Raw genomic sequence first — 18,547 nt, forward strand, 5'->3', positions numbered from 1 at the left:
ATCTCTGAAGAATGCTGCAAATTCCTCACATTTGGAGGTGGAAAAGAGACTATCATCTACTTTAGGTGCAGGATTTATAAGGCTGTATATTGTTGAAAAGAGGACCCTGGAATTGTTAGAATTTGTAGATATCAAATTAGAGAAATGATCCTTCCTAGCATTTCATACATTTTCTCATCACAGTATGTGGCTCATGCAGCTGTATGACCTAAATACACCTGCTATCACAGCACTACAGAAACCTCACCCTAACCTTAGAGACATAACCTCCAAGTGCCCATGGTGAGATAGAAGAAGGGCAGAACCTTTAAAACAATAACGCTGCAATCTTAAAGCAATTTGGTTCTAACACAACAAAAGTCTCTGCTATTGTGAGCAAGCACGTCACCAGAGGAGGTCAGTAGAGAGGTGTTTTTTTAACAGTGGGAGTCTTGGGACTTGTTTTCTCTTGCATCTGGAGTGCCCATGTATATCAAAACATCAGGGCTCAGGTAACAGAAGCATGTTGGGTGAAATAAATGAGAGAAAGAAGGGAGTGAATAGTGAGTGAGTGAGTAACATTGCTTCTGCTGTAGTAGCAATACCAGTGTGAAAAGAGTAAAAATGCATTCCGTTCAGCTTTGGATCAAGATAAGCTCAATTTAGCCGAGTAGGATTTAGTTTCTGCGACCGCTTCCACATGCCATGGCAAAATCCTCTCCTAGTTCTCTCAGCTCATTAAACATTTTGAATCCCTGTGTGATCAGACTGGAATGTGAGCTCTCATCACAGTATGTGGGTCTGCTGGTGGTTTCTGAGTGGATGGTGTCTATCTATCTATCTATCTATCTATCTAGAAGAGAAGGGAGGAGAGGAGGAGAAGAGAGAATCAGGAGCAAACAGATTGATCCATACACGTATCAGAGGATAAGTCTTATTAGCACACATACGACATGTGCATAATGCATTAGTGATACCACGAAACTTAAAAGAAAAGGTACATACATGAAATATACATAATTAGCAGTGGAAAATGGAGAAAATCATCATCATCATCATTGTTTATTCAGGGAGAATTGACTGAGCACAGGGCTCTTTTGCAGCAATGCCCCGATTGAGGCTACATAGTACAGAAGAACAATAAATAAACAAACCATAAACAAAACAAAATGGAGAGAGCCAGCATTCAATTCAGTATTGGTTAACAGCTTAGTGTGTATGCAGTGTCCTCATAAGGTTAGTATTATAAAGATAAGCAGAGCAAAGAAGCAGAAAACTATGTCAGATATGGAATTAGGTTATATTGGTATATATATGGTGTCCGTGTGCAGCATAGATTCTTAGGAGTGGGCATGTTAGCAGGTTTGTGCAGGTAGATCGAGGGGCGAGACTGCGGCAGCATCCCATAGTGGAGTCTAGAGCAGGAGGGGACGAGAAGGGACGAAGCGAGTGGACAGAGCTAGGTTACCTTATGTGTATGTGTAATTATAGGTTAGGGTGAGGAGGAACAGTGTAATCACAGCCATCAGTATTTACAAAGAGAAGATAGACAGATTAGAAACTGTAAATCGGCCATACACACCGATCAAATGCATTATACTGGCATGCCACAGGCTATTAAGGGTAAGAGTTGATATGATTTATTTGATGATGCATCTCTATCAATTACAAGACAACGTCTACATAGTATACTTAACCTCTTAAGATCTTTCGGCGAAACTTTCGGAGATCTTTGAAACTCCCCACTTTCAACTCCACCCCACCCCCATACCAACATCGACACCATCCCAGGAGATTTCATTCATTCGAAAGCATTAACAGTCTGCTCACGCGGTTGTTGAGACGCACGCATGAACTACACATGACCAAGAGGAAGAGAGGCAAAATAAACACAAAGTTCACCAAAGGGACCAAAGACAATTTGACCTGCATACTTCACGGTTGGAATTTTCTCTCCATCAACCTCCAAGGTAAGGTGATAGGATTCCTATACATTCAACAGATGTAGCTTGCCACGCATCAATGCCTACCAGGCATATAACTCTCCGATAACCATTGCAAATGTTTCTAGATAAAATGTGTAATGTTTCTGATCTACAGTGATTGATCTCCCCTAATCCAATACATCACATGTTTTTTGGTAATGGAGGATTTCGGTTAATGTTTCACAAATGTATTATAGTAATCTCCAGAAATACTTTATTACCCCCATTAAGAATGTTTCACTTGCGTTTCACTAAGAGGGCAAGGGTTTAAGTTCCCTCAACAGATACGTTGTTTTTAGAACATATAGTCACCTTATATAAAATATAGTCAACGCGAATATGTTCTCCACTCGCTGAAAATGTACTACTTCCAGCCATTATATATTACGACACTTTGCAAGTGCGGTCTTGTCAACTAGGCGATACAAGATTATGTCTTGTAGGCTAATGGGGCGCACGTGGTTTTATAATATTCACCTGACATAAAATGTATATGACATCGTGTTACCTCAACAGACTGACAGATGGTTGCTATAGGGACCTATCTACGTATCCTAGAGGTCTGCAGAGAGAATTTTCACACTTTTCGCTTGCTACAGGTGCCAATCGATCCAAGCTTTACGCAAACACGGACAGGTGCTTTTTAATGGTCTACACAGCGGAATCACAAGTAAGCCCGTATTTGAACGTGGTTTCCCTAGTTGGTGATCAATCGACAGTATTTTTCTGTTTCAAGACTAGCCCGCACAAAAAGAAAAGACTAAATCGTTTACTGAGAACTATGCTCTGGAAATGTTCTTCTGGTGAGTGTTTAGTTTGGTGTTAAATATTAATTTTTATTGTTCAAATTGTATTTGTCCCAATTCATTAAGTTGAGGGAGAGGCCAGTGTAAGCTTGCTTAGCATTCATCTTTCTGCCACCAAAACCATGAACTTAAGCAAAATAGCAGAAAATATACATTAGACAAATCACAGTACGGTCAATATAATATGATTCATCTCTGCCCTTAGAATATTCATAAAAGCTATGATTGTTGTTTCGTATAAAACATGTCTTATTTTTAGACATATCTTTGCAGGGAACCTTTGTGAAATCAGCTTTAATCATACTGATTTTTGTGTGTAGGATTTAGTGGCATCTAACTGTGAGGTCATGAATACTGTATTCTATTTCTGCTAATGAATCCCTAGATCCTACACACTGTGCCTTTAACTATATCTCAGCTGTGTCAGGGCAAAGATCATATCAGTTCTCCGGCCATAGCATTAATTAACATGTATTATTCTGTCAGGTGGAACCAGGTGTGTCTGATGGCTGCTGCCAAAAACACCATCCGCTGTGTACTTAAAGGGCAACAGAAAACTTTGCTGCTTTTAAAGTAGAAGTAGTTTTGAGAATTTCAATTCTGATATGCGAAATGTACCAAAGCGATTAAGAAAAACGGTGATGAATGACTGCACTTTACTGCAGGGAATTGGGTTTCTCAGTGTATATTTTAGGCAAGGACAAAAATCAACATTAACAACATGACAATTGAGAAATCAGTAAGCCATTATGAATCACACCCACACTCTCAGGGCCAAGTCATACTCTGAGTTTTGCTTCCTTCTTCTCTTTAGTTTCCCATCAGTAAACCCATGACCTCCCTGTTCCATGTTGGCCTCTGCTTCTATTCTGTGGTTTGATGCAGTAACCTGCTTAGGCATGCTTGTCTGGACAGGTGTTGCAGATATGGTGTCAAACAGCTTTCCCCACTGGAACAGAGATATACAATACTCGTCTCTAGACATTTAGGATTACATTTCATTCCATGCATATTCTGTAAACAGAGTGAACAAGTACGGACATTCACTTTGGCCATAAAAATCCCATTGTTTTGATAATACCCTTGTCTGATTTCTGGATTAAGTTTGTAAATGATTTCGATCAAGCATGTAAAAACGTGTCCAATTTCACCAATGAAATGAAATACATGGCTTGAACAGAATATAAATCTGTTACGTACTTCACTGAAATTCTTCCTCCGGCGTTAGATTCTTTACATTTCATTTAGTCATTTAGCAGACGCTTTTATTCAAAGTGACTTACAATGTATACACATTTTACATTGATGGCACACTGCACATCAGGAGCAATTAGGGGTTCAGTGTCTTGCTCAAGGACGCTTCGACAGGGAATCGAACTAGCAACCTTCTGATTACTAGACGACTTCTCTACCACTGTACCACTGTCGCTTTATAAATCAATGCACCTTGCTTGGCCACTTGGCTGACATGTGGCGCACTGGAATCAGACGTCCTGTAGCTCCGTGGGTTTAAAGCGAGGACAGTGGACCTTGGAGCTTCTCCTTTGACACCTGTACTGTAGGTCATTGTTTAAAAAAAAAAAAAATTTTAAACATAAAAACACAATGAGACAAATATCTACAAACATGTACGAGAACAACAACAACAAACAGTTGACAGGACACAACAAGGGGTGGGGGAAGGGTGCAAGGATGACACCTTAAGACAGCAGACTATTGCGTAGACATGACATTAAGCAGAAATAAGTTAGTGACTATGAAACATGAAACAGGAGAGCCTATGAATACCCCAGCAGAGAAGCTGCGCGCTCCATGCTCAGCAATTCCTTATAGTCCCTCAGCCATGATTCCTTAGTGAAGCAAGCTGGTTTGCGTTCCTTCCAATTTAGGAGTCTCTTTATGAGTCTCTTCGTGGCCAAACAGCCCATTGTCCAGAGCTGAACAGCAGTCCTTCCAAAAGTGTAGGTCATTGTTGGAATTAAAGTCTGCTTAGCAAATGAGCAGAAGTGTTCTGCTCATCTGAGTGGCATCTCTCTGGATAGACAAAGGACAAGTGAAATTCCTTCTTCTTCCTTCTGCTGTTGCTTAGTGCCTGAGACCCTGTGGTGGTATCCAAGGAAGCTGACAGAAGCTGCTGATTTCAGGGGTACCTACACTCCCCCACCATTACACACCATTATGTACCCGTCACCCACAGAGGAGGTGGCCTCTTCCCACAGATTCCCTGTCGGACCTATAGTTCCTGCAGACACCAGGAGATGGCACTTGTACATTTACAGAACTAACCAGGCCTGCAGACACTTCTGAAACAGTTCCCCATCCTCCTCTTCTGGTCTAACCCTTTCCCTTTCTCTCTTGTGTCTCTTTTTCCATCATCATTCTTCCTCCCACACTTTACAGGTTTAGAACGGTGACTCAGCCCACCCTAGGAGTCTCTCCCGGTTCACAGCGTTCCGTAGAAGAGCTGCATATCCGCCTACACCTTCAGACTGCTGGCCCTGCTGAGTGGAGATCTGGAGTTGGCCTCGCACATTGAGGGATGTCAGGAGGGTGTGGTGCACTGGGGGTCTGCTCCAGAGGCCTCTACAGCTGCTACTGGAAGCACTCCAGTGAAAGAAAGAGAAGAGTGAGTGATATGTCTATGTGTTATCTTAGCATAGAAGAGTGAGTGATCTGTCCATATGTTATCTTAGCATCCCTTCATCCCTGATGCTAAGATAACATATGGACAGACCACTCACTCTTCTATGCTAAGATAACATATGGACATATCACTCACTCTTCTCTTATATATAGTGACCCTTTACATGCCTGATAAAGTCACTATGGAGAAAAGTCTAGATAAACCTGCCTTGTGTTCTACAGCAGATGAACCTCATGTTGATCACAGGTTATCCTGCTCATCTGAGATTCTCCAAAGCCAGCGTGCAGCATGTCACTCGTAGAGAAACTATTATCGCTAGATTGTGATGATAAAACATCATGTTTGTAACTGATGTAACAATAAACAGCACTTGCACTGTCAGCTTAAGAGGTGAGTTTTAATCAGCTCTGAATTTGAACAAATGAAACTCTCGAAAGACGAAGCGAGGCACAATGAATGTCTGATTGCAAAAGATTCCAATCTTATCCCTTTCGCAGGTATTTTCATCATAATTATGACTATGAAAACTCTCTCGGAATGATTGTGCTCCCTTCATCACAGAATGGACCTAGTGTTTGGAGAACAACAGTCATTTAGACCTATTGAAAAAGAATGTTAATTGCACACTTGCTTACTGGAGCAGAGCGGCCCTTAAGTGTCTGTGTGGCAGAACTAATTGGGAACGTTTAGCTTTGAAGGATACCGTGCGCCCATGAAGAGAGACGCAGGTTCCCACAGGGAAGGGTGTGCTGTGCTGTGCTGTGCTGTGCTGTGCTGTGCTGTGCTGTGCTGTGCTGTGCTGTGCTGTGCTGTGCTGTGCTGTAGTGGGCTGTGCTGTGCTGTGCTGTGCTGTGCTGTGCTGTAGTGTGCTGTAGTGTGCTGTGCTGTGCTGTGCTGTGCTGTGCTGTGCTGTGCTGTGCTGTGCTGTGCTGTGCTGTGCTGTAGTGTGCTGTAGTGTGCTGTGCTGTGCTGTGCTGTGCTGTGCTGTGCTGTGCTGTGCTGTGCTGTGCTGTGCTGTGCTGTAGTGTGCTGTGCTGTGCTGTGCTGTGCTGTGCTGTGCTGTGTGGGCATGTCTTCATGGATTTGGGATAGATATCATGGGAGCGACCTGAGGATCAAGAGTGCCAGTCCAAACACTGGCAGCCTCACCCTCTCTCTCTCTCTCTCTCCCTCTCTCTCTCTCTCCCTCTCTCTCTCTCTCTCTTTCTCTCTCCCTCTATTTTCCTCCTCTTTTCTGTCTCCTCTTTCTCAGGTAAATGTGCTTTATCTTGCTGTACATTCACTGCAGTTACTCTGTGTTGAGTTTCCGTGACCTTAGCTTATCTGTCTGGCCATGCCATGGGGTTTGCCATGAGTGACAGCTCTCCCAGACTGCCCCCTGTCATGGACTGGTCCTGTCCAACAGCTCATGGTACTATGCTGTCTGGAGGGTTGAGTCCTTGGCTGGCTCTGACCAGTGTAGTTCTTTGAGTTGACGGCGGATCTTGAGTGGAAGGGTAAATGTGAGTATCAGATGATATTGTTCTAACATTCCTCAGTGAGCCCCTCTCTTCTTCTCTGGCAGTGTGCTTGCTGTTGGTTCTCATTCGTTGCCGTGGCGACCCTGCTCAGCTTGGCATGGCTGCTCATTTGGATGGCTCTGTACAACTCCCGTGATGACATGAACACGTAAGATGTGAAATCCTCAACAGCACACTCACATACGTGCCACCCATCTGCCTATGTACTGAGTTCATCATTGAGATGACTGTATTGAATTAAGGCCGTGGATGTTGCAGTCTGCAGGTGCCCCTGCTCTTCTGTAGAAATGGAAAGCAGGTGGTAGCTTGAAGAAAGCTTATGAAATGAAAGCTCAGTCTGGTTTGTCATCTTGAACGCCTCAAGCTTACAGAACATTTCAGTTTTTCTCACAACTGACAACACACGACACATTTCCTGAGGGATAGTTTTACTTTAATACATGTGCCTCTAAAATATTAACAATTATGGTTTGAGTTCATTGGAAGAGACACCTTGAACTAAGACAAGCTGATACAAGTACTCTTGGGTACAGTCATAAATGACAGATTGACATTGTTCCTTTCAGGAAGGCCTTTGAAAAAACAAACAAGTGGATAAACTGGTTTATGGTGATAGTAATCATCTCTTCTGTGCTTGCCATTTATGCTTTCCTTCTGCTGGTGAGAAAGACATTATTGTTATTATTCTTATTATTCTTATTCTTATTATTAGTAGTAGTTAGTAATAGTAGTGGTGGTGGTATTGTTGTTATTACATGAAATGGTCAAGTTATTACAAATTACCAGTTTTTTCCTTGCAGTTATTTGCACTTGTCCAGTATGCCTTAAAGGAACCCTTGGACCTGCACTGTGTGCATAAGGTATGAGGAACCCTTGGCCTTTGGTTCTCTTTGTGCTGTTATTGTTCATTGTTGTTAATAAACTGCATTTCAGCCCGCTGGATTCTGTATGGATTGTGATGCTAGTTTGATGAAACGGGGGCAAAAGGCCCAGCTCTATTTTAGAGTTAAATTACAATTTTGTTGTTAAATGTCTACTGTACATGGTGTGTATTTGGAGCTCCTTCATGAGTGTGTCCGTCTGGTTCCACACAGGTGTTGCTGTCTGTAGGTCTTGTAATAATCTTTGCCGGGGTGATGGGGATAAGCCTTCAGTGGAAGAAGGAGTGGCCTACGGTGCCGTTGTTTCTTCAGGTATGCTGCACATACACCTGTGGGGTGTTCCAGAAAGTTAATCTAGCCTGGCAGCGGTTACAGAACTTTCCAGAATTTGCGCAATCAACTCTGTGTGGGTTAACTGTGTGGGTTAAACTGTGTGAGTTAAGCAATGTCAGGAAATAAAACACTGAGATCTTTCAATCCCCCATATGATAGCTTTGCGCAGCTTCAATAAGTAAGTTATCACAATTGATTGGATACAAATCCATAAGCGGCAACTGAAAAGTACATGAAGCGGGATAAAGCCAGGCGTTTTCAGGCTTAAATCACACAACAACAATAGACATTGCGCGTCTTGGTGTTATATGCGAGATCCGGGCTGATATCATTATTAGAGATTCAAATTGATCAACTCCATCAATTACTGCATGGTCGAATATAGTGCATGGTCCATTGGACACGGCATACCCATACGGAGCCTACGAACTGCCCTGGTCTCCAAACACAGGACCCCACCCGGCCCTTGTGTCAGGCAGGACGTACAATAAAGCCAGCTCACACACCGTTAGCTTTCTCTTCTCTGGACTCTACTCTGACTCCGGCTAACCCAAGTCTGCACATAGAATAACTGTACATCGCTTACCTGGCCCGTTAACAATGTTTAGAGGCGTCGCCTCAGACTCTTTGTTGTTGATCCGGGGAGAAGTACATCTCTCCGGCTCTCCAAGGGCCGACTGATAGAGTTTAATGAGCACGGCAAACTTGAAGAACGTACTGGAAGACATAGTCAGGATTTCCGGAGTTTAATCCAGCGTGGAGACACCCTGGAGCGTGTGGCTCAGAGAAGGGCCTACCTGACTGGAGGAAGGTCCAGCGTGGAGACATCCTGGAGCGTGGCTCAGTGTGACTCAGAGAAGGGCCTACCTGACTGGAGGAAGGTCCAGCGTGGAGACATCCTGGAGCGTGTGGCTCAGAGAAGGGCCTACCTGACTGGAGGAAGGAGAGGATACAGCACAGAGGTGTGGACCACCCACCAGTCTGAGGAGGAGGCACCAATCCCCAAGCAACAAATATAGAAATAGAGAAACGGAAATAAAAGGTCCCTCAACTTAAGGAAACTAATTTAAGTTATATTGTCCTAGAGAATAGGCCTCCCTCCAGAAACAAAGAGATTTTTACATTTTTTATTATTTACGGCCTAAAATGGAGGACAAAGGGACAATTAAGCTTGAGACTCAGTTGACTGAGCATCAACTTAAGGTGGAAACCTGCTGTGGATTATACTTAGTATCATGTCATATCAATATTCCTATCACCAATATTGCTTAATAACTATGGAATATCAGTATTTGTCTTTTTTGGGGAGAAATAAAAAAGACACAAATGCAATAAAAAAGTATTTAATTAAAGTGATTTTTGCTAATTAGATCTCTGAACAATTTCTAGCACTGACAAATCAGCAGTTTAGGTCATCTTAAACTTAAGTATGTTTCTATGAATATGAACTGAGCCTAACATACCCAGGTAAATGACTTAACCCGCCTTCTGGAATACCCCACTTAGGAACCTCCATTTTAGAGCGTTACTGTTTACGTCCTCAGAACACATACATTATATGCAATACATTTAGTTAAGAATACAGATTTGCACACTGGTTTGTTGAAGGGAATTCTCTGTCTTGTTAAAGGCCTGCCTGTCAGGTGTCATAGAGAATGTGCAGCGGATTGGTTCTCTGTGTGATTGTGTGTGTGTCTCATGTTCTTGTGCTGTGTCCACCAGGCCACAGCGCCCTTTCTTCAGCTGGGTGCTGTGCTAGCCTTGACCCTGCACAGCTGGCTGCTGATCAAGAGTTACCACAGAGCTCAGAGGAAAGGTCAGTTGGCATGATTCAGCTCTTAATGATGTGCCCACACCCACTATGATAACGCTAAAGATGAAAGGTCAGGTGTTTAGCTTTTATCCATGCGACGTACAGGGACACCTTGCAGCGGTTTGAGAGTCAATCCCAGTTTGGCCACTTTTACAGGGACACCTTGCAGCGGTTTGAGAGTCAAACCCAGTTTGGCCACTTTTACAGGGACACCTTGTAGCGGTCGGGAGTCAAACCCAGTTTGGCCACTTACAGGGCGGCGATGCTAACATGTGCTGTGTAACACTACAGATAGACTGGCCTGGGAACACCCAACCTGTGAAAGGCTAGCTCAAAAGAGAGAAGCCACTACTGTAACGATCTGCTCCAAGACACAAGCACTCTCCTTGCTGCAGCTCTGTGTAGTGCAGTGAATATGAACTCAGAGTGTTTGTGCAGTGAATATGAACTCAGAGTGTTTGTGCAGTTAATATGAACTCAGAGTGTTTGTGTTGTGAATATGAACTCAGAGTGTTTGTGCAGTGCAGTGAACAGTGAAGATGGTGTGAGGTTGAGGTTGAGGCTGAGGCTAGTGGAGCTAATGCTGTCTGTCTGTCTGTCTGTCTGTCTGTCTGTCTGTCTGTCTGTCTGTCTGTCTGTGTGTCTGTCTGTCTGTCTGTCTGTCTGTCTGTCTGTCTTCCTCCAGCGTCGAGGGCTTTCATCCTGCTGTCCTGGGCAGCTGTCTCATTGGCGGTGTTTCTCTGTCCTCTTCTCATCCATGACTTCTGTCCTTGCCTGCTGGAGGAACTTCCCCCAAAGCCTGCCCTGATTGGACATCGGGGTGCACCAATGGTGAGCAGACATGCAGAGAAAACAGGGGTTCTCTGTTTCTGGCTCGGGTTTCTGTTTTGAACAGCAACAACCTCTCTACAAAGATAACAAGGCTGGACCGACCGGTATCTGATTCTTCCTCTTCAGTTTGTTTCAATAGTTTGGTCCCTAGTTTAGTTCTGGTGGTCAAAACGGCCTATTCTGCCCGGGCAGCTTGTTAAACTAGATATATTATTATCTGACAGGGAACATTTGCATGCTCCAATCACAGACCATCAAAGGCCACAAAATAATATGTTCCCTTTATTGGAAGAGTGGTGCATTATGCCATCATATTTCTGGATTAGCGAGAAAGCAGGATGGGTTATGGGTTAATGCAATGAATCTATCTCAGACATCCTCAAAGTTAACACACATCCCGGCAGGCTTTTTTTTATAAAGGATAACATGTTTTCATTTTAAAGATTAAACCCCTTTATAGACTCCTGATAAACTCATCCAAATAGCATCCATGTTGTAAATACACAATAATGACTTTTCTTGTCATTTCTCACATTTTGTAGTCTAATTAGACCAAGGCAGCTGACCCACACTAGCTCATTCTCTACAAAAGAGAATGCAGAAAGAGATTGCATTCCGGTTGGTCTGGGGGTTCAAATTCATCAACATGAACATGGCTCGTAACCTCCCATATCTTCTGCGCTCCACATTCATGCAGGCTACTGGTCAGTGCTGCTCTTGCAGTTCTTTCTCTGTCTCTGGGGGATCCCACATCGTCAGTGTATCTGCACATACCGTCACCAGTAGCCTTGTGTTATGCAAATGACCACCTTTATATGTGTTCACTCTCTCCTTTTGACTCAAAGCTCAGCTAAACAGCCTTTCAACCGGCTCGCTTCTGTTTGGGTTCTGGATGCATCTACTACACAAAACAGTCTATAGTTTGTTTCCAGAATAATTGCAAGTAGAAAGACTATGCAAAGGATACAATTTCAATGTAATTAACTTGGAAGACCATAGTTACCTGACATGAACGTAATATGCTGTCCTACACCATACACTATTGTATTGGGGAAAGGAGTCAAAGGAGCCTACTGAGAAAACGGGTTTGCCATCCGAAAACTATTTACATAGGAAATAGATCTTATCTCTCCTGCTCCCAGGCTTCACTGGTGCACAGCAGCTAGTGTCAGTAAGTTTGCTGAAACATTTCACATTTCAGCAAAGATGTAAGCTATGCATTTTTCTTTTCAGTACATAGCTCCCAAGTTTCAAATGTGTTCTATTAGACAAATTTGGATTATTAAATTGAATATGTATCACATGTTACGCATGTTTGGCCATTTTATATGAGCAATTTGGTCAGTTCATAGGGATGTGGCTAGGGGATTTTAAAACTGGTCTGACAAGTTAAAAATGTCCTCTGACAGATTGAGTTTAAATGGATTGGTCAGTTTCAACCAAACCTTTCACTAATTAATGTTGTCCTGGATCTACCCACTTAGTTCCGTTGACCACACCTGACCTCTCTCTCTGAACTATCTCCTTTTTGCAACAGTGCACATACGCTATTGTTTCCGCCAGCCATTTTCGCATTCCAAACTAGGGCCCTTTGTGCCTACAGCACGGCGGGTACTATGTGGAAACCTTTCATGTGGGTGGAGAGGTTTGGTGGATTAAACCTCAGAGCAACTGCCTGCGGTTTCATGATTGCAATTTGGCAAAACATTCCAAGAATGCATTGCACCAGATTAACAACTGGTGATTGACAACCTCGATGTGTCAAGACCTCATGGTCCTTAATGAGTGATATAAAGACTGAGGCGTGGTCATGTGAAGCGTTCATAATTGAAAGAGATGTTATCTCTCCACATATTATTGCCTTTATCACGCAGTGTCTCTGACATGCAGCAAAGACAGGGGGAGTATCCTTCGACATGTGCATCAATGGAGCCGTACAGAAAGAGGGGACTGAAATGTGTTGCCCCCTTTTTGTGTTTGGACTGATCTGTACTGTCTGGAGACCAGAGGCTAAGTCTGAACACTTCATGGGAAGACCCCATATGGGATGATTTAGTGCTCAAGCTCTCTGTCATCTTCCCACTATTAAAGCCTCTCAGGTACTTTCAGGACGGAACTTAGCATGCAGAATCCTGTGCATAAACAAGTGCAAATATGCAACACAATATGCAGTACATTAATACCTTTATGTAATTAGTATCTTATACTAGAAATATGGGTTATAAATAATGCCTTTAATGCCCCTTATTTAACATTTTTTTATGATTATAATAATGCCTTTAATGCCCCTTATTTAACAGTTTTTATGATTATAAAAGATGCCTTTAATGCCCCTTATTTAGCAGTTTGTGTGAAGTGTGTGCTTCCTCCTGTGTTCAGTTGGCCCCTGAGAACACCATGATGTCGTTCAGACGGAGCCTGGAGTGCAACGTGACTGCGTTTGAGACCGACGTGCAGATCAGGTACAGAACATTCTGGCATTCTAGGAATTCTGGTCTTAGATGGGACTGAATTTGGACACAGTTCCTATAGTTTAGGCTCATGTTGATGACCCCTGTCTTTCCTTTGCCCTCCTTAGCAAGGATGGCCGTCCCTTCCTGATGCACGACAACACCTCACTTAGAAGGACAACCAATGTAGAAGCCATATTTCCCCAGCACGCCACAAACAACACGCCAAGTGACTTTACCTGGGAGGAGATACGGAGTTTGAGTGCGGGAAAAGGTTTTTGGGATGTGAGTGTGGAAAGCCTGTCATGTGAATGTATTTGTCATGGATTTCAAACAATAGAGCACTGTCTTGTCAAATGAGAACTGGAAATACAGGTTCCATCCTGCTTGACTGTTGCCATTTTTAGTTCCAGAATGACCCCCTACAGAGGCCTCCTTCTCTGTCTGACACAGAGTGGTCAAATGTCAGAAATCAGAGTGTGCCATCTCTTCGTGAACTCCTGGACTTGGCCAAGGAGCACAATGTTTCAATCATCTTTGACCTCAAAAATGAAAAACCCAACAACACTGATGCCAACGTCACAGTACACACCATCCTGGCATCAGGCATTGCGCAAAACCTGGTGAGCTTAACTCTAGAATTTGTCCCGTTTTGCCATCCAGCCATTTAATTCTGTGTTCTAATTTCGTATTGACTTGGCATGTCCTCTTAGATGTGGTGGCTCCCACCTGTTCACCGAGCAGAGGTTAAGGCAATGGCTCCAGGCTTCCGCCAGGTCCTACGGCAGTCCTGCCTGCCTTGAACAAGGACGGAGGAAGCCATCTGAATGTGAAATACAACAACCTATCTGCCAAAGAAATGAAGTGAGCCTCAAGAGATTCCTTGCCTGTAACATCATTGAATTACATCAGCTCAAGCGTTTGTAAATTGTCTAAGTACAGAAGAATGAGGAAGATACAGACAGATAATGGTAGTAAATCATAACATTGTTGGATGGACTTTCTGAGGAGTTACAGTGTTTATTAGTTTAGTTCCTCTGACAGATGCTAATATCTCAGTTTGGCATTGATATCCACAATGTAGGCAGTTACATAATCTCTAGGTTTACTCAGATTAACCGTATTGATCTGTATATTGTGTGTATGGGCCTTATTCTATCAGCGTCACAATAGCCTGCCGCGGCCATTTTTGTTGACATAGAAAGAACACCTAGGGACACAAACGGTAATATTCATATCAGCTATGTGGGTCTACAACCATACCAAGTTTCATGTGAATTGGTGAAGTCTAAGTAGATGATATCGTCCACCCAAAATGAGTGGGGAAAATAATGTTAGTAGAAGAAGGATGAAAACGTTGTCAAACACTGGCGCAGCGGCGATCATAATTATACCATACAGATCTAGAATTCACATTTATCTGCATATCTAACGTTACTTATTGAAGCCATCGCATACTAGTGACTCAAATCTGCTGTCAACACTGGGCTGACTAGCTACGTGGGGGCGGAGTGTTTCTATGTCAACAAAATGGCAACGGCTTGGTTTGCGAATAAGGCCGATAGTTAAGTAAATCTGCATTTCTGTGTGTTTGTCTGTTTGTGTGTGCATGTTGTGTGTGTGTGTGTGTGTGTGTGTGTTTCTAAGAGAATTGCGGAGCAGAAATGTGTCGGTGAACCTGTGGGTGGTGAATGAGCCGTGGCTGTTCTCCCTGGTGTGGTGCTCCGGGGCCAGCTCCGTGACCACCAACGCCTGCCACCTCCTCAAAGACATGGCCCAGCCACACTGGCAGATGGTTAGTCACACACACAGCATCACTTTTCAGAAGAGCACCCTGCTACCTGTCCTAAGCAGTTCTGAGTGCTCATATGTTGTTTTCCATAGGATCCCATGCTGTATAGGATGATCTGGATTTCTGCTGACCTGGTGTCAGTGCTTGTGATGTTTGGATTGTTTCTCCTTCAAAGGTTTGTTTTTGACTGTTTTCAAAATGAGAAAAAAAAGGAAAAAAGACATGAAATGATTAGATACCACCTTGTGTTTCTTACAATATGGAACCACGATGAAAAAAATATTTTTGACAATGCATCAGTGCAGTTGGAGACAACAAATCATGTCTTATTGATGAGCCCTCGTCGTTATGACACACCTGCAGCACCAGTGACACATCCTAGTCTCCTCACAAGTCTTGAAATCTGGAATAAATATCTTGCAGCACATTTATGTCAAGAGCGAAAACGTATCCATAGAGAAGAATTAGGCAAGCCATTCCTATGTGTCCAAGGCAAGCCATTCCTATGTGTCCAGCAGGCAAGCCATTCCTATGTGTCCCAGCAGGCAAGCCATTCCTATGTGTCCCAGCAGGCAAGCCATTCCTATGTGTCCCAGCTCTATAGCATAAAATGGGAACCTGAAAGAGATGTTCCCCAGCTCTGTTCTGGCTGTAACCCCATAGGAGGGTTAATGTGTGTTAACAGAATATTGAACTTAGGACACCTGGGAACATATAGTGCCTTCCATTTGAACTGGGAAGTTCGCATTTCCGTGTTCCCAGTTGAAAATGTCAACTGGAACCCTGAAGTCCGATTTGGGACTGGGAAAGTCAGATGAACCTCACCAAACCCCACTTCAATCCAGATGGCTTTCCGAGTTCGGAAATCCGACTTTAGGGGGCATTGAAAGTTCAAACGGAACGCACCACTAGATATGCTCCCAAATTGGGCTATACATATGACAACATGCTACCATGCTAACTGCATATGGCAAGAAAACCCAACTTAATCTTTGAACAAAGATACAATAAATCCATCTGTGTGTGTGTGTGTGTGTGTGCCTCTAAAGGTGCTATTCATCCAGGCCTCTAAAGGTCTAATGTGTTCTGTCTAGAGTACATTTACAATGCTTTTGTAATTCTGATGGTACAATTAATTGATAGACTTTACAGATATTCCTTTGCATCCTATCTTGGCTCTCAATTTTGGACATTTAGTCCACCTGTCCATTTCAAGCCCAGACAAATTCAATTCAAAAAGCATTAAAAACACCTGAAAAAAGACACAAGAAGCGTAACATGCAGAACCCACTAGAACAACTTCAGTGCTTTCACATAGCAGGCAATTAAGAGCCTTTGAAAGAGAGAATAACCAGGCAGAAGCACAGATAGGATAAATGAACAAAGCTTACTCTGCCGGAATTAAGGTAATCCTTATCATGTCACATGTCAAAGATATTGTCTCTATTTTGGGGTGTGTAAAACCCTGTGGAAGTGCAGTCAAATGTATCAGGTCTGAACATTGTTTTGGGTATTGGGATGCTGCGCTTGGGATATAAGATATAAGATATAAAGCTTTAACTACATATTTCAATATTTCAATCATACATAGACATTAGTAAGAATAAATTGCAGTTAGTTAAATAATATTGTTTTATCTACTAAAGGTGCTGTCTCAGACATTCTAAAGGTAGGTTCCCAGCTAAAATAGTCAGTTAAGTCTGGAACTAAAAACACTCATTTTCAGTCTTTGTTTTGTCAACTTAAATCTAAGAATCCATACTATAATAATCTAGGGTAACTGAGGTGAAATTTTCAAATGATTCATGAAAGCCTCATTTCACTTGTCACTTGTCTCATTTCAACTGATTCTGCTTATCATTTAAGTTGATCATGCCCTCAATATATATCTTACCAAATAAAGAGTGTATATTGCCTGTTTCCTAGTATATCAGTAGTCAAGTCACATAATCAGTACCTAAGCGTTGGAAAGAAGGAAGTCTAACTGACCTGTGGCTTTGTCACTGCAGGGAAAGGAGGGCGAGGCGACAGATTTTCCGCCTGGAACCAGAGAGAGCTATCCCCCTTCTTGCCATCTGAGTAATTAAGGCCTGGCTGCGTTCCTGTATATTTCACGAGCCTTCAGAGAGAGATGCTGTTCCCCCTCCCCTGTTCCCCCTCATGTCTGTGAGAGTGAGAGTGTAAGTGTGTGTGTGTGTGTGTGTGTGTGTGTGTGTGTGTGTGTGTGTGTGTGCGCGCACGCATTTATGTATGTGGCTCACATGAAAAGAATTTCATTTCAAATGAAAAGGACCAATTACTGTGTTATACAAAGAATATTTTATGAACTCTTTATTTCTTTATCATATCAAGTACAGAGTGATACCTTTGATATGCATTGGATGTATTTAGTATTTAAGCACAATGGTTTATAGTGAAGATTTGATCTGTTGTCGAATGCCATAGTGAATTTAGAGATCTCTCAGCGAGAGTGTAATGAAACAATAGGATGCTGTCAATATTTTTAATGATATCATAATTATATGAATACATTTTAAGCTTTTAAAGTTTTATCTGAATCTGTTAAATATGACAGACCTGACTTTTAACCTGTAACTTTTAGGTGTGTAATTGATAAACAGATTTGGGTACTGAATATTGTTCTATTTTATACATTTTAAAAATAAATGTTTTTAACAACACTGTATGCTGTTCTCTTTGTACATTTTTGCTGTTTGAATGCTGCACTCTCTACAAGTGATGCGGGTTTACTCAGAACTGTTACTGGAACAGTTTAGCAACACTCACTGACTGTATAGGGAGGCTATGGTAAAACATATGAATGTGAGATACAGCTGTCATTTGAGATGAAAGTTTTATACATACATGAGACATGAGCCATTTGTTATTATTTTCAGAAAAGTAGACAGATTCATTTTAAATGTCTATGTGGTGGATTTAGGACTTTCCAGGGCATATGGGCAAATTAAATAATTCTTCTATAATACCACAAAAGTAAAATCTAATACAAAGGGGTAAATGCGGGAAACTATGGGATGTTATTCATACAATGATCTACCTGTGCAATCAACAATTCATTCACATGCAAGTAGCCTTAATGAAGAACACTTCAAAAAATACCAGAACAATCTCATGTCCGCTAGATGGCGGCCGTGACTACGCCTTGGCTACAGTACGATGGCTAAAAATAGAAGATTGTTTGAAGTTGAAGATTGCAATCTGACGTGAATCGAAAAACATTGTCAGTTATTTACTTTTTGTAATAAAACGCAGTTCATTACAAAAGTTAATCAAAAACACTAACATTTAAAACATTACCGAGGGCAGCCAATTAGAAACTGTTGTCTTTGGTTTCGGCTTTAGCCTACATAACCGTTTTACAGTGTAACTAATCTGAGAAATCCCCCTGTTCTGACATGCAGAAGCGTAGCATACCCAACGTTGCTGCAATGCAACAGTACCGAGAAGCGCCGGTGGCGCGCGAGCACTTTCACTGGATGCATAAGTTCCGTG

General features: G+C 42.4%; 1 protein-coding gene across 1 annotated transcript; it reads left to right on the forward strand.

Moving 5' to 3' along the window:
* The first annotated feature begins 1,562 nt into the window (after positions 1-1,562).
* Positions 1,563-17,720, forward strand: LOC105913079 (glycerophosphoinositol inositolphosphodiesterase GDPD2). The gene is made up of 16 exons (XM_042710782.1): positions 1,563-1,949; positions 5,171-5,396; positions 6,979-7,082; positions 7,501-7,594; positions 7,735-7,794; positions 8,029-8,127; positions 9,871-9,964; positions 10,647-10,792; positions 13,172-13,254; positions 13,371-13,527; positions 13,650-13,865; positions 13,956-14,026; positions 14,890-15,037; positions 15,127-15,209; positions 16,681-16,703; positions 17,044-17,720. Exons 2-16 carry the CDS (start codon positions 5,310-5,312, stop codon positions 17,115-17,117), a joined length of 1,539 nt encoding a protein of 512 aa, XP_042566716.1. The 5' UTR covers positions 1,563-1,949; positions 5,171-5,309; the 3' UTR covers positions 17,118-17,720.
* The last annotated feature ends 827 nt before the right edge of the window (positions 17,721-18,547 follow it).

This window comes from Clupea harengus, chromosome 20 (assembly GCF_900700415.2).
Source record: "Clupea harengus chromosome 20, Ch_v2.0.2, whole genome shotgun sequence".
NCBI lineage: Eukaryota > Metazoa > Chordata > Actinopteri > Clupeiformes > Clupeidae > Clupea > Clupea harengus.